Source organism: Stigmatopora argus, chromosome 14 (genome assembly GCF_051989625.1).
Source record: "Stigmatopora argus isolate UIUO_Sarg chromosome 14, RoL_Sarg_1.0, whole genome shotgun sequence".
NCBI lineage: Eukaryota > Metazoa > Chordata > Actinopteri > Syngnathiformes > Syngnathidae > Stigmatopora > Stigmatopora argus.
Genome location: NC_135400.1, coordinates 14,599,433 through 14,621,543, shown reverse-complemented (window position 1 = coordinate 14,621,543; position 22,111 = coordinate 14,599,433). Strand labels below are relative to the sequence as shown.

General features: G+C 40.8%; 1 protein-coding gene across 2 annotated transcripts in view; it reads right to left on the bottom strand.

The window, feature by feature from the left end:
• Positions 1-22,111, bottom strand: part of baiap3 (BAI1 associated protein 3) — a 33,436-nt gene that overhangs the window by 5,699 nt on the left and 5,626 nt on the right. For both annotated transcript variants that reach the window (XR_013304979.1, XM_077619680.1), the window contains exons 2-33: positions 20,986-21,128; positions 15,485-15,572; positions 14,915-14,998; positions 13,775-13,882; positions 13,356-13,415; positions 13,210-13,276; positions 12,289-12,502; positions 12,122-12,166; positions 11,802-11,879; positions 11,566-11,671; positions 11,384-11,491; positions 11,229-11,321; positions 10,059-10,162; positions 9,866-9,983; positions 9,637-9,761; positions 8,302-8,392; positions 8,140-8,196; positions 7,965-8,062; positions 7,839-7,890; positions 7,058-7,209; positions 6,813-6,936; positions 5,835-5,975; positions 5,554-5,649; positions 5,089-5,304; positions 3,781-3,849; positions 3,610-3,689; positions 3,154-3,262; positions 3,001-3,066; positions 2,686-2,769; positions 2,290-2,410; positions 1,717-1,840; positions 728-933 (exon numbers count right to left, since the gene is read on the bottom strand). Coding sequence is in view for 1 of the 2 variants with exons in the window: in XM_077619680.1 (XP_077475806.1) it covers positions 728-933; positions 1,717-1,840; positions 2,290-2,410; positions 2,686-2,769; positions 3,001-3,066; positions 3,154-3,262; positions 3,610-3,689; positions 3,781-3,849; positions 5,089-5,304; positions 5,554-5,649; positions 5,835-5,975; positions 6,813-6,936; positions 7,058-7,209; positions 7,839-7,890; positions 7,965-8,062; positions 8,140-8,196; positions 8,302-8,392; positions 9,637-9,761; positions 9,866-9,983; positions 10,059-10,162; positions 11,229-11,321; positions 11,384-11,491; positions 11,566-11,671; positions 11,802-11,879; positions 12,122-12,166; positions 12,289-12,502; positions 13,210-13,276; positions 13,356-13,415; positions 13,775-13,882; positions 14,915-14,998; positions 15,485-15,572; positions 20,986-21,119 (3,418 nt within the window). In the remaining variant the exon portion in view is untranslated. The remainder of the gene's footprint in view (positions 1-727; positions 934-1,716; positions 1,841-2,289; positions 2,411-2,685; positions 2,770-3,000; positions 3,067-3,153; positions 3,263-3,609; positions 3,690-3,780; positions 3,850-5,088; positions 5,305-5,553; positions 5,650-5,834; positions 5,976-6,812; positions 6,937-7,057; positions 7,210-7,838; positions 7,891-7,964; positions 8,063-8,139; positions 8,197-8,301; positions 8,393-9,636; positions 9,762-9,865; positions 9,984-10,058; positions 10,163-11,228; positions 11,322-11,383; positions 11,492-11,565; positions 11,672-11,801; positions 11,880-12,121; positions 12,167-12,288; positions 12,503-13,209; positions 13,277-13,355; positions 13,416-13,774; positions 13,883-14,914; positions 14,999-15,484; positions 15,573-20,985; positions 21,129-22,111) is intronic.

The following is a 22,111-nucleotide window of genomic DNA, read 5'->3' as shown; positions in this document are numbered from 1 at the left end:
ATTGAAAGATTTTCCGTTCGTGCTGATTGATAGATCATTTTTGGACATTCAAATTAGTACAGATCTGCAATTATTGATTTTAAAAGAAGAAACACAGGAAATACAGAACTACATCTCCAGTCTTCATTTGAATTTGATCATAAAACCGAAAGTCAGCTCTCGTCATTTACTTTCTTGGGCTGCACAAAATGATGCATGTGTGCTCTTGTGGAATGTAAAAAGAAAACCCATCACATACAAAATGTTGGCAACTTTTTTGTAATACTCCACAGTGAGTTATACTCAACGTAAACTACTGAAAATGTTTCAAAACTGGGAGCAACTTTGAAGAACATAAAATATACACAGTATAAACCTAATAACTTAATCTCTAAACAAATTACAATTTTACCTCAAATTCATCAGTGGTGTAAATATGCAAACTGCACCTTCACCTTTAAATATTTTGAATATGACTTTTTAATAATAATACTTTTTTTTTTCATATTGGTCTATTACACGAACATATTTTACTCATTGACTGTCACTGAGAGCAGTAGACGCCCAATTCATTTGAACTGGGAAGATGGGATTCAATGCACGTTTTACTGGGAGCCAATGAGGTAATGTTAGCACTGATTCTGGTATTTGGGGAGCCAAGAACTTTTCGAGGAACAGCAAATCCAATGTGCTCATATCCACCAAAAAACAGAAATGAAAGGGTTGAAAGCATTGCGAATTGTCTTACCGCTGGGTTTGCTACGAGACAGATGGAGGATGAAGGGCTGCACGCTCTTGCCGGCCGGCGTGGCGTTGGGCCTGCCCGGCCAGCAGAAGTCACTGAGCGGGGCCACGGCTTCTCCGGCAAAGTCGTTGGTCGACAGCCAGTCGTAGTCCATCACGGTGAACGCCAAGCAGGCGAATCTGTGCCTGTACTGTTCGGGACTCACGTGGCTGTGCCCAATAAAATACAGTTTACCGTCTGTCCATGTAAGCTTGGATTGCTAAATGTCCATCCTTGAGCTAGCACGACACACAATCCCTTCTGTGCAATAACTTCCGGGTGTGCAATAACAATGTGCAATATCTTAGAAATCTGTGCAATATTTTAGAATCTGTGCAATATTTCAGAATATGTGCAATATTTTAGAATTATGTGCAATATTTTAGACTTCACCTAGCCGGGATGTGACTTTTTATACTTTTATACTACTATTTATGTTTTTTTTACTGGGAAAACACTTGGAGTAGCACCACCAATTTCGTTATTCGTGTATGATGACAATAAAGGCTTTTGATTGATTGATTTGAGTTCAAAATATGTATTTTAGATGACAGGCTCTCTCACTTTTCTACTCAGGAAGGAGCAATGTTACGCCACTATAACAATAATATCCGTTTTTAAACCTAGCAATGTCAAACTATGGTGATTCCCATTTAAAACATATGTCCCCAGTCAAGACCTTTTTCCCGACTTATTGGCCAATGAGTTAATTACCATTAATTGACTTTCTTTACCTTTTCCACCCTGCCCTTAATTACTGCTAATTGTTGTTTTCCCAATCATATATAATCTTCCGACTGGTGTAACATTGCCAATAACAGGTGGAGATAAAGGCTAGTGAGGAAGTGACATTTACCAAGAAGAAATGGAGTGGTGAAGCAATAACAATTTTTAAAGCACATAAGCCTCCACGACGTGACCTTTAAATGACACGGGCTGGAATGAGAACTCACAAGTAGAAGAGCTCGTCAAACACGGGGTGTAACGTCTTCAGCTTCACCTGGGTTCGCTGGCTCTTGGCCAGTGGGAAGAGGTGGTGGGGACACAGTTCCACAATGACGAATGGGTCGCTCAGACCTGAGAGGAGTGGAAATGACAAATGGAAATGACAGAAAACCTTACTTTAATGTTTTTTTAAGGTGGCTACAGGTTACAATTATGGAAATTCATTTTTAAACCTGCAAAAATAAAATGTACCATATTTTCACGACTATAAGGCGCACCGCATTATAAGGCGCACCCTCAATGAATGACACATATAAAGCACACTGGATTATAAGGCACCCTGTCTATTTTGGAGAACATTTAAGACTTTTTAAGTGCGTCTTATAGTCGTGAAAATACGGTACTTCATGCGCGTGTAGAGCATTTTCTCATGTTTTGCTAATAGCATCCCTCTACTTGGAATTTAAATACAATACCATCCACTGGATGACCGCATACTTTTATGCAATTTGGAAAATTTGCAGTCCAACTTAATGAACATTTTAGTTTGATTGGGATGTTTATTCCCACGCCACGTTTACCATTGGCATCCAGCGCCATGATGTCAGCAGCGTGCAGGATTTCCACAGTCAACCTCTGCTCCGGCGCGTCGTAGTAGCACTTGACGCTAATGCGACCGAAGCGTGTGTGTTTGAGGGTTTTCTGCAGCAGACACACAAAGGCAACAGCTCAAGAGTCTCATCGGGATATCTCGCAGCTTCCACAATAGGCGGGTGAGGTGATACATGCTCTACCTAATGAGATGCAATGCAGAAGAAGCAAGCGCATGATTGTAGACGGTCCCATTTTAATTGACATGTTATGAATAGGAATAAAGCACTGGGGAAGTTTGTAGAAAATAACATCAAATCTGCAAAAGCGCGCAATGAAAACAAAGGTCTGACATCCAGATCGATGCCCACCCAAGCGGAACTCACCTGCAGGGAGATCTTTTCCAGGTAGTACTGTTCGATAAGTTCGAAGGAAGAACATTTGTTCAGCTTTAGTTCCTCCTCCAAAGCCTTGGCGGACATGTTTACGAGAAAGGACAGAGATGCAGAATGTTTTCATTCTGTTTTGGGTCATTTACATTCATTTTAATGATGCAGGATGTCCATTTTGTTTTATTTAAAAAGAACAAATTACAAAAAAATACACAAAAAAGGAAATAGGACCCCTTTTGTATGTAATTTATATTTTTAAATGACATCCTTCATTCTGATCGTACACACAAAAAGCATTTCTTAGTTGACCTTGTAGTCTCCAGTCTTCATATCTTCTTGAGATAAACCATTTTCTTGAAGGAATTGCAATAAGGTCTACAAAAGCACACACATTTGGTCTCTTAACGATGACACTGAGCCTTGCGGTAAAAATCCTCTTGTAAAAAAATGGGTCGAACAAACCTCTACAGTGTACTGGAATCGGTTGTAGAACTCCACCTGGACGCCTCGGTTCTCTGTGACCGATTCCAGGATCATACGCAGAAGCAGCTCCCACAAACTCAGCAGAACCCTAAAGTGTGAAACACATAATCTTCAAAAATCATTCTTCTGTGGCATCTTATTCATCTAAAAATTAGAATTTCCATGCAATTGGAGAATAAAAAGCAGCGTTTTATAGTCCATAAAATGCGGTAATCCCGTCCATTTTAAATGTATAATTTCAATTTCGTGTTTATATTCATGTGGTTTTATGCTTCTGTACTCTCTTTGCAAATCATTGCAAGAACACACATGCCCTGGGGGAAAGCAATTAGGCAGAAGGTATAATTATAAATCATAATGGTTGTGCTAATTATGCATTGTTCCTATTATAGTACAAACATTTGCAGCGAAGGCGAGGTGAGAGGCAGTAATTACCGTGTGAGGTTTTCCTTCACTAATGTTTCCGTGAGTATGACCATTGTCTCTTGCAGGTATTTCATGAGGGGGGCCACGGCCTGGTCACGGCAACACAAATACACACACTCTTACACACCTGAGCGAGACACATTCTGCAGAAAATGGTGACAAATTGATTAGAGGGCTTACATCGTCGTTGTTGATGGAGTCAGGAGACAAGCTGATGTGCTGGATGTAACGCCGCAGCTCCGGCACCATCTGCCCAGAAAACAACACTGGGTATCCAGGAGCAGAATACCACTGACACGCACAGATTTTTGATATACAATGATACTTCTACTTACAAAATTCATTTATTACAGAAGTACCGTATTTTGCTGTTTAATATACCACGGTATGTTAAATGGCAAGTCAGCTTTTTGGGCAAGATTTGTATGGTGTTCATGGGGGCATAATTATAGATACTTAAATTAATTAAAATTCCAAGTCAGACTTTATTCAGCAGTAAGTAGTTTTAATCTGAGCAGTAAGTAGTTTTAGTCTGCAAAACGGTTATGCACCCCGTCACGGCATAAAGAGTGCGTAGTGGATCGTACTTTCCCGTTTGTGCGCCATTTAATATACCCCTGCCGTTTAATATATTAAATGGGGGGGGGGGGGGGTATATTAAACAGCAAAATACGGTAAGTGGAGTCCCATTTAATATGTAAAAGCCCTAATCCGTTCTAAGGTTCCCAATGGTACCCCCTAAACCAGACCTGGGCAATCCGGTCCTCGAGGGCCGCTGTGGGAGCAGGTTTTTGTTCCAACCAATCCAACACAGATGCTTTAACCAATTAGATTTCTGCTGAAACAAGAGGCACCTGACAGCAGTCCACTGATTTTATATCTAACATACCACATTGGAAGAAAGGTTTCCTCTTATGAGTTGGAACAAAAATCTGCACCCACTGCAGCCCTTTGTGGAATTAATTGCCCACCCCTGCCCTAAACCCTTTAAAAATGACAAATGTAAACCAAGTTTGTATAAAATGTATTATAAGTGGGAGAAAAGTATTTTTAGATTTTGCGTTTCGTAACCTGATTTTTTTTGTATCCAGGGACAAAATTTTCCCATTGGGGCATTGAATTTCGGAACCTGAATATTTCGTATGTAGAGATGTTTGTAAGTAGAGACGTTTGTAAGTAGAGACGTTTGTAAGTAGAGATGTTTGTAAGTGGAGACGTTTGTAGGTGGAGACGTTTGTAAGTGGAGATTTTTGTAAGTAGAGACATTTGTAAGTAGAGACGTTTGTAAGTAGACGTTTGTAAGTAGACATTTGTAAGTAGACGTAGGTAAGTAGAGATGTTTGTACATAGTCGTTTGTAAGTAGAGACATTTGTAAGTACAGACGTTTGTAAGTAGAGATGTTTGTACGTAGAGACGTTTGTAAGTAGAGATGTTTGTAAGTAGAGGGTCTATTGCATTATATATCATATTGATTGTCGTGGCCGCACCTTGTCTGTGAGCAGCGCCATGAGGCGCATGGCTTCCCTATGCAGGTCCTGGTCCATGTTGAAGAGTTGCCCGTTGAGGGCCTTGAACACCTGCTCTTTGCCCTCGGCGCCGCAGGACTCCTCCATGGCTCGCTCCACGCCCGACCAGTCCAGGTCCCGGGGTAGGTGACCCAGAAAGACGCGGACGTGCTCCACGTCGTTGAGGGCCACGCACAGCTAAGCGGGTAAGCGAGGAAGACGAGTGCAGGGGGAGACAGAGAAAGAGGGTAGAGGTGGAGAGAAGGCCCAAGGAAAAGAAGCAGGGCTACAGAGAGGGCAGGGTTTCGCTGTGAAATGACTGCTTGACTTGATTATATTCTTCGGCTTTTCACAATGTCACGCTGATGTCCTCCCGCTGGGACGCCGCGCATGGGGCCCTCGCTGCCATTTTCCGCACATGCCAAGGGCCGGCGCTACGGGCGTTACCTGAACTATGAAGCTCTTGGGGTCCCGGCCCAGCTGGCTCCTCTCAATCTTGCGCGTGAGCATCTCGGAATAAAACACGGCCTCACTGCAAAAGTTCTGAAAGGAGAAAGAACGAGGTTTGTCAGATGGTAGCAGAATCATGAAGCTTAGGTGAGAAATGAATGCAGAAAGAGTCGGTTAAAACAACAAACACAAAAACATTTTTTTAGCCATAATTTGCCTATCCCAAACCCCTTCTCAATCACCATTTGACATTTTAACGTGCAGACTTTTCAACTCACGTCGGTCAAGCGGGTGACAAAGATGAAGGCTCCCGCAGAATCCGGCCAGGCCAGCTGGAGCCAGATATCACGGACTTCTCGGAAGCAGGATGTCACTTCCATGGCCGATGAGCTGTGTTGGCCTTGCTGCACTGTTTCCATCTGATAAAAATTAAAAAACACATTTTGCAGCGCACTTTTTTTCAAAATGTAATTTTACTTTAAAAAAGTAAATTGAAATAACATAACTAGCAATGGTAATAATAAATGTCACTAACACTTCTTACCCTTAACTGGCATATTACGATCATTTTTGGACTATAAACTGCACCCACCAAAGAAAATATTCATATTTCAGCCAGAAGATTAGAATTGGGGTTTGAATGTATAATGAGTTACAGTCAAAAAATTACATTAAGTTTTATACACATTCTAAAAATATTTTTAAAATAAATTCTCATGAATGAATTCATTTTTATATTAAAATTTGCAGGAGCTAAAATATACGTAAAAAAATAAATCCAATTTTTCCCACATTTAAAATTGGCATTCTATTTTATCACATTACAACCATCAATATATGAACGAATGAATCCATTTTTATATTAAAATTTACAGGAGCTAAAATATACGTTTAAAAAAATCCCATTATTTCCCACATTTAAAATTGGCATTCTATTTTATCACATTACACCCATCTATATATTTTAATAGGGTAGCATGGAAGTGGTGATTTTATGTATTTTCATGTTGAGCTCAGTTGCCCGAAACATCCCATCACAAACACAAGAGTTATTGCTTTTATACCAAGCAATACTCCTTGATATTTGCAGAAGGATAGATCCAAAATTTGTTACTGGCAGCCCACCGAAAATAAAAACATGTCCGTTGCTTGGTCACCGAAAAGCAATCACAAAATGCGGCCCCGGTGGAGGAGAGGAAGCAGAGATGCATCGCCATGGTTACTGCACTTGAGGATGGAGCGCTAAACTCTCTCACCTTGTCAGTTTCCACCGATTTGCAGATCCTGTCACATGACCTTTCGTGAACAATTTGCAAGAACTTGTGAATGGACGACTTGAACCAGTTGTGGAATACGGTTAAGGCCAACATTTTTGCATCTCTACAAGGGAGGCGGAAGAAGAAAACACGGCAAACAATGAGAGAGTGACTCACGGCAAGTACGAACAAAAGTATGGAGACGCTGTGAAAATGAGAGCGAGGGAGTCGACGCAACGACAGACTTGAGAGGGAGGAACTCCCGGAAGCCTTTGAGGCTCTTCAGAGACACGAAAAGCTCAAAGACCGTCTCGCCCATTGTCTGCGTCAGTCTGGAACTTTCCTGCTCCAGGGTGCCGCAGAGTCTTTCCATGGCCAAGTTGACATCATCGGCCACCTGAAATAAGATGTAAAAATGATATCGTAATTGTTTTTAGGCAAACATTTGTCCATCTAGAGCACATGTGTCAAAGCGGCGGCCCGGGGGCCAAATCTGGCCCGCCGCATCATTTTGTGTGGCCCGGGAAAGTCAATCATGAGTGCCGACTTTCTGTTTTAGGATCAAATTAAAATGAAGAGTATAGATGTACTGATTTTCCCCCTTTTAAATCAATAATTGTAATTTTTTAATCCATTTTTTTCTGTGTTTTTAGTTCAAAAATCAATTTGTAAAATCTAAAAATATAAAAAAAAGCTAAAATAAACATTGTTTTAGATCTATAAAAAACTGAATATTCAGGGCTTTTAACCCAGTTCTTTTAATCCATTTATTAAAAAAATCTAAATATTATATCTAAAATGGTTCGGCCCACATGAAATCGAGTTGACGAACCCGAGTCTGACACCCCTGGTCTAGAGTTGCCTGAGAGTAACACTGATCAACCGTGTCAATCATTTTTAAAAACCTGATACGAATGTTGCTAGATTTTGATGGAAGAAGTCCGCTAATTACCAAAAACTGTCCCCATAAAGAAGACTAAAAGAGGCAAAAGGTGCCCTTGAAGTACTTTCGTATGATATAAGTACCATTTTTTCCAACTGTCTGTAGGTCACACTGAAGAAATCCACTTTGACGGCACTGCAAAAACAAATAAAAGCCAAAAGGTGAATATTAATCTCTACCAATTTAGCCAACATTTCCAACTTGGTCACCTGTAGAAGAGTTTGTTGTAGATATTCTGAGCTCTCTGCATGTCTCCGCAGACGGCGTCCACCACCATGACCAATTTTTTCAGCTGCTCCTCCAGCGACTGCATTAGAAAAGTGTGATTTTTGAGCATTTTGGATAATTAAGTACACCATTAAGCCGAAATCTTCTCTACATTACCCCGTCTTCTGGCCTGTATTGTGTGATTAAATTCTCGTACCACTCGGAGGTTCCTTTCTGGTGAGAAGGCGAATATATTTGCAGTCGTGGGTGAATACAATCAAACTCTATTTAAAAAGGACTTCACAGCGTCAGTTCGCTTGTTGTTTCATTAGTCATTACCTTCACGGCGGTTGTGATGTCCAAGTGGAGCTGGTTACGCAAGGGGCAGACGGTCTTAAACGCCCGCATGTTTTGCATGTAACCGATCCCTCTGGTGAAGAAGGAAGACCACTAGTTTGAGTCTTGTTACAAGAGGTGTATTAGTGCAGGTTTTTTGTTGACGTGTAAAACCGATGGCATACCTGTCAACCTCTGCCGATAACTGCCCTTATAAATGATTATGATTCCCCTTACAAACCCCCAAAAAACCTTACAAACACCGTACGACTGTACGGTGTTTGTAAGGTTTTTTGGGGGTTTGTAAGGGGAATCATAATCATTTATAAGGGCAGTTATCGGCAGAGGTTGACAGGTATGCGATGGCATCTTTTGTTTATCTTTCATTTCAGAGTCAGAGTTGGTCTAAAAATGAATAATTTTTACATTGACCTAACAGCAACTTTGGTCATTTCTGACCATAAAACTAAGGAAACAGATGGACAACCTTCCTCCTGTTCTACCGGCTTTAATGTTATTTCAAAAATGAATTTTGGCTGTCACTGATGAAAACAGAGCCATCAATCACACACATTCCCCCCCAGGAGCGGTGTTTTCTATTTTATTTTTTTGGGGCACTGGGAATACTATTTCTTGTCTAACTTAGGGTTATTGTCCCACACTAAGATTTATCGTTGGCCCGTGAAAATAGATTTCATGTCTGTTGCAGTCAATGGCAATAAATGAGTTAACAATGAACCAATTCTTAATCCTAAACCAGGGGTGTCAAACTCGGGTTGGTTCACGGGCCGCATTAACGTCAACTCGATTTCATGTGGGCCAGACCATTTTAGATATAATATTTAGATTTTTTTATTTTATAAATGGATTAAAAGAACTGGATTAAAAGCCCTGAATATTGTTTTGTTTATAGATCTAAAACAATGTTTATTTTAGCTTTTTTATATATATTTTTAGATTTTATAAAATGATTTTTGAACTAAAAACACAGAAAAATTGATTTAAAAATTACAATGATTGATTTAAAAAGGGGGAAAATCCGGAAATTTAATATACATCTATACTCTTCATTTTAATTCGATCCTAAAACAGAAAGTCGGCACTCATGATTTACTTTCCCGGGCCACACAAAATGATGCGGCGGGCCAGATTTGGCCCCCGGGCCACCACTTTGACACATGTGTCCTAAACGGTTGGAAACAATTGGCGACCCCTGAGTGACAAAAGCGAGTGGGCAACGGAAAATGGGCATGTTTGCCCGTGAGATCTGCCTGGTGGCGGGCGCTTGGTGTGAAAAGGTCAGACATGATGTGAAGCGAAGCGGCGTGGGGATATTACCTCAGCATGAGCTCGTAGCGCGTAACAGCGGCGGCACTGGTGCAGGGGAAAACCTGTCGCATGTTCTTCATCAGGCCCAAGCAGTGCTCCGTGTAAAGCCTGAAGCTGTCGGACAGCTGCCTCTCCTGAACATAGGAAGAGTAGCCAAAACCTCGACGAATGTCGGCGACCAACTAAGGGGGCGGTCATTAAGAGATGATCGCCCTTACGCCCCGCGACGTACGCCTACCAGGTCCCCTCTCACAGAGGGAGGGTCCCACTCTGCATCGATGGCCCTCAGGAGGCGGAGCAGCAGGGAGTAGCACACCCGTTGGGTTCGATGATGGCCGCTGTAGCACTGCCAGCGACTTGAATGTGAAAATGCAACGTTTGAGTATGTTAATTACCATTTTTATTTCAATAACTCGACAATGGAAACTCACATTATGGCCTGTTGGAGACGGGAGAGGTCGGTCTGCACGGCATGGTGAGCCAGCAGCGTCCACGCCGGGGGGCTGACCTGCCCGTTCCAGTTGTATGGCTCGCGCTAGAAACGCGTGTCAAGATGAGGCTTCTAATTATACCGTATTATACTTTGAAAAGAGGATTTTTGAAGTGCTTGCATACAAATAGGTTTGCCACCAACGGACTGTGAAATTTACCAACTATGTAAATCTTGCATTTTTAGGGTTAGTTCCATGTTTCACGGTAAGGAAATGTTAGGATCCTTTTTACTCTATCTTGATTATACTTTACATATTAAATGGGACTCCACTTACCGTATTTTGCTGTTTAATATACCCCCCCATTTAATATATTAAACGGCAGGGGTATATTAAATGGCGCACAAATGGGAAGGTACGATCCACTATGCACCGTGACGGGGTGCATCAACGTTTTGCAGACTAAAACTACTTACTGCTGGTACTCGGACGTTTCGTCGAAAAACGTTTGGTCCCCGGACGTTTGGTCGACCGGACGTTTGGTAGAACGGATGTTTGGTAGAACGGGTTCGCGAGTCCCGAGGTTTGAGTCACGAGACTTTCATTTGTTTAACCCTAACCCTATTCACTCAATGTTAAATAATAGTCATTAAATCCCTATTCACCCAATGTTAAAATCTATCAATTGCATGCGAACCTGTTCTACCAAACGTCCGGGGACCAAACGTCTTTCGACAAAACGTCCGGTCTCGCTTACTGCTCAGGTTAAAACTACTTACAGCTGAATAAAGTCTGACTTGGAATTTTAATGAACTTAAGTATCTATAATTATGCCCCCATGAACAACATACAAATCTTCCCAAAAGGAAAGGAAATGTTAAGCTCTTGTTTAATCTTTCTTGATTGGCAAAATAAGTTAGTCCTTAGCAGAGGCGGTCCTGGCAAATTTGGTGGCCTGGGCAGAAAAAAAAGAATCAAATCGGACTATTAAGCATCAAATACGACTGCTCTGATTTTATCCCGATGCCATTACGTATTTACGATAGTCAATCATTTTTGCACTTCGGATCTTCAACCCCTTATCAAAATGGCAGCTACAGAGAAATATTAAGCCTCTCATTATCTGTTGAAAATGACAACGCAGGTCATTCAAATGATGTCGAAACTCACCTTGACGTGAGCGTGCTCATACTCAACAATCTGACCCAACAGCTTCTTGTGTACGGCCACGTTGGACTCTTTCTTGGACAGCGTTGTGTCCCTCTGTGTCGAAAATGAAGGCATAAGCGCTTTCCTCCGAATCAGCAGACACTTGCTTCACACACCTGGCTTGTGAACAGCTTCAATATTAGGTGACATTCCCCCTGCACTTTGGAGGCGCTCGAGCGAGGCTCCAATTTGAACCAGGTGTCAAAACCGCCGACGGGAATTTCCTGCCAGAGGTGGAAAATCGGACCGCTTCAGGAAATACTTTCATTTCTAAATAATCATTTTAGTCTCCCCTCACATTTAAAGAAATGTTGATGCATCCCAGGAAATCGTCCGCATTCTCCTCCGAGCCGGATGATGACGATCCATTGGCACGTACTGACTTTGCAATCTGCTTAAAATACCTGGCAACAAATTCCCATTGCTTGAAAAGTTCCCACGTGGATACATATAATTAAACAACAGTTATCGGCATTCAAAATCTGCATCCTCCAACTATAAACCTCCTCTTTGTCACGCTCTGTGTGGAAATACCTCCCCATTCCTCGAAGTCCGCTGACTTCATTGAGCTTTTTGCAGGCCTCGGCCACCGAGACGTCATCATCGTGGTCCCTGTAGAAAAAAAAAAGACAGTAAGCTTTCTTGTTATGCCTTTTTAGGGCATTTGTTGTGATGAAAAAAAACTGCTTCATAAAAACCTGGCAACCACATAAATGAGCTTCATCATTTGCGTTATTGAGGCCAACATTTGGTGACATGATGTGATTGATATTCAAATATGTGGATGCCAGATCTTCATTAAAATTCTACTGTTTATTTATTATTAATCATCTTTCCTAAAACACTCATCTTACCAAATATCCAAATGCAGCAAGTCACTGTGGACGTCATCCACTTCACTGTGCAAACAAACACAGAAAAAAATGCTCACTGCCTATTAAGTCTTTTGAGTCATGTATCATCATCAATCATCATGATCTTTCCTATCTCCTCAAAATATGGGAAAAAATGGCCAACTCACAAAACAAAGTGCTCATCCCAAACGGGGTTGAGCGTCTCCGGCTTGACTTCGGTCACCTGGATGCACCTAGCTGGCAAGGCTTCCTTGGTGCTGGAACGTTTCTCCAGCTTGTCCTTCCTTTTTCTGAAACTGAACTTCCTTTCCTTCTTCTCCTCGGGCTCTTTTGGACTCTGGCCTTCCAAGATGCCCAGCATGCAGTAAGGGTCACTATAGCCTGGACACAAACCAAGTTGTAGTGGATTTATTTTTTATTCCCATATGAGGACCACTTTCCTTTAATTCAGGGGCGTCAGTTGGTTCGCGGGCCGCGTTAACGTCAACTCGATTTCATGTGGGCCGGACTATTTTAGATATAATATTTAGATTTTTTTTAATAAATGAATTAAAAGAACTGGATTAAAAGACCTGAATATTCAGTTTTTTATAGATCTAAAACAATGTTTATTTTAGCTTTTTTTTAATATATATTTTTAGATTTTAGAAAATGATTTTTGAACTAAAAACACAGAAAAAATGGATTAAAAAATTACAATTATTGATTTAAAAAGGGGGAAAATCAGGAAATTTAATATATATCTATACTCTTCATTTTAATTTGATCCTAAAACAGAAAGTCGGGACTCATGATTTACTTTCCCGGGCCACACAAAATGATGCGGCGGGCCAGATTTGGCCCCCGGGCCGCCACTTTGACACGTGCTTTAATTCAAGCACGATTTGCCCAAAACCACCAAACAAACACCCAAACTTATTGCATTCTTTCCACAACAATCATCTGCATTCATGCAAATGATCCACAATTAGCTAATGAGAAGCAAACAACTTGCCGCTTCACTGAGTGACTTTCAAAAAAGCTTTTCAGTGGCCCAATGGAGAAAGAAGATTATTCCGAGAAATAGATTCAACTTTTAAATTTCTCACCATTGGCGTCCTTAGCCAGTAGATTCTTGGCTTTCAAAACAGATGCGCTCAAGGAAAACGTGGCTCTCTAAGGAGAAGGAAGAAATAGCTGTAAACTGACTATATAGGACCTATTTTCATTTACACACATTTGTTGAACTATATACCTTGGATTCTTGCACTTTCTGTAGTATGATGTCATGTTCCTCATCGCCCATATCAAACACCTTTTTGAAGAAAGGAAGAAAAATAGAATGTTTTTTTAGTATAAAGGGCAGTCTGGCTGGCAGCTCCCGGGAACAGACTCAAAACACTACAAATAAAAACCAGTTTCTGCAGACACAAACAAGCCCGCAATCGCTGCCACGGCAGGAGAAGAGATAACCTATCACGGCTTATTTTGTTGCTTGCCTGCTAATCAATAATTCGCTGTCAAGAAAATAAGGCTAATGGGCATGAATCAACTGTAACTAGGTCTGTTAAAAGGAATTATTCATTATTTTCTACAATGAAATGACCACTTTCAAAGATGAATTGACCCTTTAAACACATTATGGGGTGTCTAATATTTTTAGCATGAAGGTACCTGTCGCAGGTAGGCAAACAGCTCTTCGTCACTCGTCACATGTTCCGATGAAGGAACCCCAACTCGGTTGACGACCGTGTAAACAAGTTCTTCGTAGATCAAATCCAGCTATGTGGACAAAGGAAAAACATTTCAAACAATAAAATACTCATCTACGCTTGTGTGAAAATATAGGGCACCCTGATGATTTATTTATTACTTTTGAGCCATTGTTTTCACGGGCCCGAGGGTTCAATTCCGGGCCGTGGCCTTCCTGTGTATAATTTACATGTTCTCCGTGTGCCTGAGTGGGTTTTGTCTGGGTACTACGGTTTCCTCCCATAAGGTAAAATCATGCATGCTAAGCTAATTCAACGCTCTAAACCACAGGTGTCAAAGTGGCGGCCCGGGGGCCAAATCTGGCCCGCCGCATCATTTTGTGTGGCCCGGGAAAGTAAATCATGAGTGCTGACTTTCTGTTTTAGGATCAAATTAAAATGAAGATTATAGATGTATATTAAATTTCCGGATTTCCCCCCTTTTAAATCAATAATTGTCATTTTTTAATCATTTTTTTCCGGTGTTTTTAGTTCAAAAATCTTTTTGTAAAATCTAAAAATATATAAAAAAGCTAAAATAAACAATGTTTTAGATCTATAAAAAACTGAATATTCAGGGATTTTAATCCATTTATTATTATTTTTTAAAATATTATATCTAAAATGGTCCGGCCCACGTGAAATCAAGTTGACGTTAAAGCGGCCCGCGAACCAACCCGAGTCTGACACCCTTGCTCTAAACCGTCAATAGATATGAGTGAGTACGTGAATGGTTGTTTGTCTCATTGTGCCCTGGGGTAGGCTCCAACACCCCCGCAAGATCAAGCGGCATAATCAATGTATGAAAAAATGAATGATTTAACGGAGCAATTGTTAGAGAAAATATTGGAAAATAGCATATGAAGTAACATTTGAGAGGTGAAAAAGTTAAACCATAATTTAATTCGAAAATGTAGTCTTATAAATAATTAGTTGCAATTATAGATAAGGAAAACATAGAAAATCAGAGGTGCCCACACTTTTTTAGAGCTGTATTTTTGTATTTAATTTGTAAAATGAAGTTTAAAAAAAACTTAAAAAATAAAAAAAATAGTGAACAAACCTCCGTCCTGCTGACTCTCTCCTGAATAAAAGCCTGGTCCACGTGCTCTTGTGGCGGTGGAACGGTGCAGGCTCCCCTTTGGCACTGTGAAGGAAACAGTTTGATAGAATCAATCCTCAATAGGCCCTTCAGAGGAAGACCTCATGTCGACTTGTCGAGAGGAGGATGTTCTTCCTGTACATTTTCCAAATTACATTACACAGCACTGCAACTCGAGGCTCCATGTGCTCCGTCTTGTTTATTTTACAGTTAAGTCCCCCAAAAAAATGGTCCAGACTCTGTAACCATTTATTTTGCCTCGAATTGCTCATGTTTTAGTTAGCGGTAAACACTAACGCCACATTTGCGTGCGACAATCTCCTTGTCAAGACGGTAATAAATCATCAGCATAAGAGCGGAGGCAGAAAGGAAGCAGCGACAGCAGCTCACTGACAAACTTCCAAAACAAACGCTCGATCCTTCTGTTCGCGGACGTCAAGGGCCGTGGCGCTGCCCACTCGCTTCTCGCGAGCGCATGTGATTTTGGGTCTGAGGAACAGACGGAAAGGTGAAAGTCGGGCAGGAGGTTACCTCGGCCTGGCCGGCTTGCAGCATGTTCTCCTGTTTCTGCAGAATGCTGTTCATGCGCGCAAAGAACTCCATGCTCTCCTCAGAAATCCTGCCAAAGAAATAGTGTGTATGAGTGTGTGGTAGGATTTAATAATTGGGCACTTTGAGAATCAATATGCGGTAATCCCTCGAATATCGCGGTTAATGTAGACCAGACATGTCCGCGATTAACGAAAAACAGCGAAGAATTACAAAGTACAATTTTGAAAAAGTGTATATTTATTAAATATTACAAAAAGTTGCATCATCACTGATGCTGTAATGCACATGTGTCAAAGTGGCGGCCCGGGGGCCAAATCTGGCCCGCCGCATCATTTTGTGTGGCCCGGGAAAGTAAATCATGAGTGCCGACTTTCTGTTTTAGTTTCAAATTAAAATGAAGAGTATAGATTTATATTAAATTTCCTGATTTTCCCCCTTTTAAATCAATAATTGTAATTTTTTTAATCAATTTTTTCGGTGTTTTTAGTTCAAAAATCATTTTGTAAAATCTAAAAATATATTTAAAAAACTAAAATAAACATTGTTTTAGATCTATAAAAAACTGAATATTCAGGGCTTTTAATCCAGTTCTTTTAATCCATTTATTTAAAAAAAGGCTAAATATTTTAGGATCAAATTAAAATGAAGAGTATAGATGTATATTAAATTTCCTGATTTTCCCCCTTTTAAATCAATAATTGTAATTTTTTAATCCATTTTTTCGGTGTTTTTAGTTCAAAAATCATTTTGTAAAATCTAAAAATATATTTAAAAAAGCTAAAATAAACATTTTTTTTAGATCTATAAAAACGGAATATTGAGGGCTTTTAATCCAGTTCTTTTAATCCATTTATTTAAAAAAAATATCTAAATATTATATCTAAAATGGTCCGGCCCCCTTGAAATCAAGTTGACGTTAAAGCGGCCCGCGAACCAGCCCGAGTCTGACACCCTTGCTGTAATGAATTGGACTCCACTGCTCTGCTCCCTTTTTGGAAACACTTTAAACGAGATAAACCGGAAAAATATGGAAATTGCACGGTGGAACTGGCTCTGACACCTTTGGAATTTCCCTGGCAAACCCTTTCCAAATAGCTCTCACCGGGAACCTTTCTATCTCCCGCTGAACTGGATGGAAATCACCTCTGATGTGAGCACCAGTGGAGCTTGCGAAGATCAGCCTTTTCCCGAATCCCCAGCCACCCACACGTCTCCCATTCCATCGTCATATTATGCTTGGTGGAGCCAATCCATGTGAAGCCCCCGTCACGCTCCCTTTTATTGGCGTCATCGCATCACAGCGGGCGTGTGGCAGCCCATCCTTGGCGCCACCCGTTGACTCTCGCCGTGGCGGGGGGAGCAGATGGCAAACCCGGGGGTATTGATGAAGACTAATGGCGGCCACACAGAGAGACCCAGTCGAGCTACCATCTTTCGAGTAGGAAGAAAAATGGTCATGTTGGGCTGGCTCAAGTTAACCATAAAAGTCCAATTTCCAATGACGAGACCTCCAAGGGTGTGGCTCCTCCTTCTTCTGTGACTTTAACCGAGTTTTGCACGGGTAGACGACCAAGCCATTTGAACTGAGAAGGGCGAGTTCAAATGAATTGGACGTCTATTACAGTCACTGCAGTCAATGTGGAAATCTGAAGACACCCAATGATGGAATGTGGTTTCTTGGAGTGTAGCTATTGTTAGCGAATGTGGCACAATATTACAGTTTTTTTATGGGTTTGTTTTCGTGCATATAATACATATAAACTCCACTCTATCATCATTGTCATAGTTTGAAACCCTCAAATCCCTCTTGGTTGTCGAGGGTATTGTCGTGAGCACAAATCTGTTCAGTCGCAGGGGTGTCAGACTCGGGTTGATTCGCGGGCAGCGTTAACGTCAACTCGATTTCATGCGGGCCAGACCATTTTAGATATAATATTTAGATTTTTTTAATTTATAAATGGATTAAAAGAACTGGATTAAAAGACCTGGATATTCTGTTTTTATAGATCTAAAACAATGTTTATTTGAGCTTTTTTAAATATATTTTTAGATTTTACAAAATGAGTTTTGAACTAAAAACACAGAAAAAAATGGATTTAAAAAATGACAATTATTGATTTAAAAGAGGGAAAATCAGGAAATTTAATATACATCTATACTCTTCATTTTAATTTGATCCTAAAACAGAAAGTCGGCACTCATGATTTACTTTCCCGGGCCACACAAAATGATGCGGCGGGCCAGATTTGGCCCCCGGGCCGCCACTTTGACACATGTGGTTTAGGATTTTGGCAAAACAACATGGATCTTTAAAAATATATATATATTTTCAAAAAAACAAGATAAGATCGTGGTTGATACAATGAAATAAAACGGAACACGCGTATTGCCCAAGTAACCAGAATAAATAAAGTGGATTGATGTTGCTAGGAAACAGCTTCATATGTTGTTTTGATGCCAGTGTATTTTTTTCTGAATTTACTTGGACGCTTCAATTAGGTTTTCCCCTCCCGTCTGGGTTGGCGAGGAGATGGGAAGCACACACGAACACAGTTTGTTGACAAAGTGGAAGTGACAGGGAGCCAGTCGTTTTCAAACTTCAACGTCATGTGGCAGCACCAAGTCAGCAATTACCCGTGCTGGCATCACTTTCGGCGACGGCATGAAAGACCATGTGAAGCCTTCCGTTCAAACACAATGTCCTTTTTTTCCTGTTAAAGAAATCCGATTGTCACACGCTTGTCACTAGCGTCGTATCCACTGTGCAGATTTTATCGCCGCTGGAGGATGTGCGTGACAAAGGACTAACACCCTACCCCCCCTCATTTCTACACCAATGTGCTCTAATTACACAATTGATTAGGCAGCAAGTTTTCACCGATGGAAAGTGCTCATATAGAAAAAATACCGCTATCTTCAGTGGCTCGTGACAGAACAAAAAAATGTGTACAACAAAAATGGAACAAGATTCAGTAGCACATTTTCAATTGGACACGGGTGGATGAAGTAGCCAAAAATATTACTCATGTAAGAGCACCATTTCTTTTAAATAATATTACCGTATTTTCACGACTATAAGGCGCACATAAAGTCTTAAATTTTCTCCAAAATAGACATGGCGCCGTATAATCCAGTGCGCTTTATATATGGACCAATACTAAAGTTGGTTTTCTTATTGAGTATCATTTAATGCACAGGTGTCAAAGTGCTGGCCCGGGGGCCAAATCTGGCCCACCGCATCATTTTGTGCAGCCCAAGAAAGTAAATCATGAGTTTCTATTTTAGGATCAAAATCAAATGATGATAGATGTACATTACATTTCCTGATTTTCCCCTTTTTAAAATCAATCATTGCAATTTTTAAATCCATTTTTTTGTTTTGTGTTTTTAGTTCAAAAAGCATTTTGTAAAATCTAAAAATAAATATACAAATATTTTCCGTTTTCCACTTTAAAAAAATATTTGGTTTCCATTTGAAATAAAGAACATGATTAAAAGACATTTTCCATTACTAAGAAAAAAATCTCAAAAAAACATTGTTTTAGATCTATAAAAACTGACTATTTAGGGCTTTTGATCCAGTTCTTTTAATCCCACCCGAGTTTGACACCCTTGATTTAACGCTGGATGCATCCAAAAATGAAGTTAATCATGTCAAAATAATATCAAATAATGTTTCCAAACTAAGGGCCTTGTGATCCTTTTGGCATTGCAAAATTTCCTGTACAAATTTGCCCACTTTTCCTCACCTCTATGGAGGTCCGTGGCCCCCAGTGTAGCGGTCTGAAGGGCTGACACTGATTAAAAAGCAGTGGCATGAAGCAAACAAACCTGCTAATGAGATCCCGGCAAAGCAGAAATGTAAAAGAGTGAAGAGATTGTCGCATCTCAAAACTGCACAAAATCTACATTTCCTCCAATACAAATGATGTACCTGACCGTTGTCAATTTAAGGCAAGTCTAAATTGGTGCGAATGGCCAGCAAAGATCACCGATTCAACGTCTAATGGCGATCTTTCGGCATACGCGCGTGGCGGGGCTCAGCGGGGAGGCATTAAACACCAGAGAGCCCGCATGGGAAATGAGAAACGACATATACACATCGTGGTGACAGTTGGGAAGACTATATAAAGGAACGGGGCAAAATAAAGGATCCCGCTGGAGCCGTTTCAATTATGCATTTATTAAAATATCTCATCAGAGTGATACACGAGGAGATAAACAAGTTCAGCGTGGCACCCGAGGTCATACTCTTGTGTTAAAAATAAACACTGGCGTCATTACAAGGGAAGTTCACGTCGAGGCGGCAAAGCCTGGGTTTAGGTTGCTATGGGAACCCCAGGTTCATACTATTAGTTTTTTTTTGTGTGCTGCAGATGAGGCTTCAAAACAAGGTTGAGATGGTGACGGGAAGAGGGGCTGGGGTGGGGGGGTTGTTTTACCTGTGTCGCTTGATTGGTTGCTATGAGACAAGCACATGGCAAACTTGTGTTGAATGGGAAAGGCAAGGCAAAAATGACAGAGTGCATTCAGCAACACGTCGCGTGAAATCAACATCGTGCCACTTCCGAAGCAGCGCATACTGCATACTGTTAAACAATACATATTTACGAATACACGCAAGTATGTAGGGTGTTTGTTCTATTGACTACCGGGGAACGCTAGGCTCATATTTGTGACCATCCGATCCATACAAGTCAGTTTGATTCGAGTCTTGTCGTAAATTTGATTTCTGCAGCCCAACACTTACCATATTTTCACGACTATAAGGCGCACCGCATTATAAGACTCACCCTCAATGAATGACACATTTTAATTTTTTTCCATATATAAAGCACACTGGATTATAAAGCGCCCTGTCTATTTTTGTCACGATCGCACCGAGACGTCGTGACGCGATCCGAGGGATTTGGACCCAGTAGCGGGGAAGCAGGAGGGGACGAGGCGAACTGTGCTCATGATAATAACTTTTAATAACTCAGGAAGCCTTACGAAATAACAAGGACTTGTACAGCCAAAACGGAACAAAACCGGAGCATGGAGAACAGTACCTTTGCAGCGATGTATGCAGTATCACGCAGTACGATCCGAATAATGAATACCAATTCAGTCGTGTTTAAATACACACATCCGGAAGTAATCATGAATCACTCGCAGCTGCTCGAACCTAACGGCAAGCAAGGAGGGACAAACGAGTTGCTCCTGACAATTTTGGAGAAAATTAAGACTTTTAAGTGCGCCTTATAGTCGTGAAAATAAGGTATGCTTATTGGAAATGATGTATATTGAAAATATTTGATTTGATTTCGCCACAAAACAGACAATACATTTAGAAACAGTGAGCTAATTGGGTGTCAATACCACATGGTGTTGGTGATATAGGCGCGGTGAACTAGTCATTGGAGCCAGATGGGATTTTTCACCAATGTGTACAAGTCAGGTCAAAATGTGGTGAATGCGTACGTTTCGTTTTGACTCACCTTCGAGATAAGGGCTCTGGGCTGTGGGTGAGGGGGCTGCCGGCAGCGGGCGGCGACTCCCTGCGAGTCCTCAACGATTGGCTCCTTTGCACCTGGCGCAAGACGCTACTCTTCAGGTCCAGCAGCGTCGTCATGGCGCTTCACTGTTGGAGGTTGACAAGCGATTCGGGGTCAACATGTCAGCTTTTGTTTACTTTACATCGATTCATTCTTGGCCATTGAGAGCTTTGTGACTCCCAAAGCAGCGACAAAGCGGGAATGGGAAAAATCCCCCGACCCCTCTCGTGACCGATTACTGTACGACGATCCAAGAATATCCAATTTGGACCCCTATGCCATTTTCTGAGTAATATTGCATGGGGACATAGTGAAGGCCAGTGTGTCTCGTTAGATAGTTCTAATTGCCATGGTAACAGATTGCAGCTGAACCCCTCCCCTCTGTGCCAAATCCCACACGAGGAAGTGGACAATATTTGATTGACATTCATGCTCATTTAGCTCATAGAAAAAAAACATCTGGATGTTTAAATTAATTTCTCAGGGACACCTGGAGGAGGAAGAAGTTTCACGGCTGTTGGAATCGAGTGGAATGAAATAAAACCCATGATAATCAGAAAAAAATCTACATTTTTATGACTATCTTTAGTCCTCCACAGGACTCAGTGAGATTAATAAAATAGCTGAATATGATACAAAAGGTTAAGATACATTCGATTAGAATAGTTGCAGAAACACTTGATTTTTCTCAGCAGTCCCAACCTTCACTTTCATTTCCACTTTAAGGTTCTCTTTCAAGACTAACAGAGTTATGTAACCTTCATAACATGACAGCTCTCCACAGAATAGATTCTAATAAAGTCAGATGGATTTAATGAAGCCGAATGGCACAGGACAAGCGAGTGCAGGCTGAATTTTTCAAGCAATATCAACATATGATATTTCATAAATCAGCGAATGCGCATTGGCTTGAGTTAAAACCTTATAACCTGATAATGTATAATCCCGGGGCTACTTTATAGTATTATCTATGTATATCGCTAAGTTTTAATATACCAATTTTGACAAAAAGTTACAGATTTATACATCCCAGCATCATAACTCTCTTAGCACTTATCTTATGGTTTTT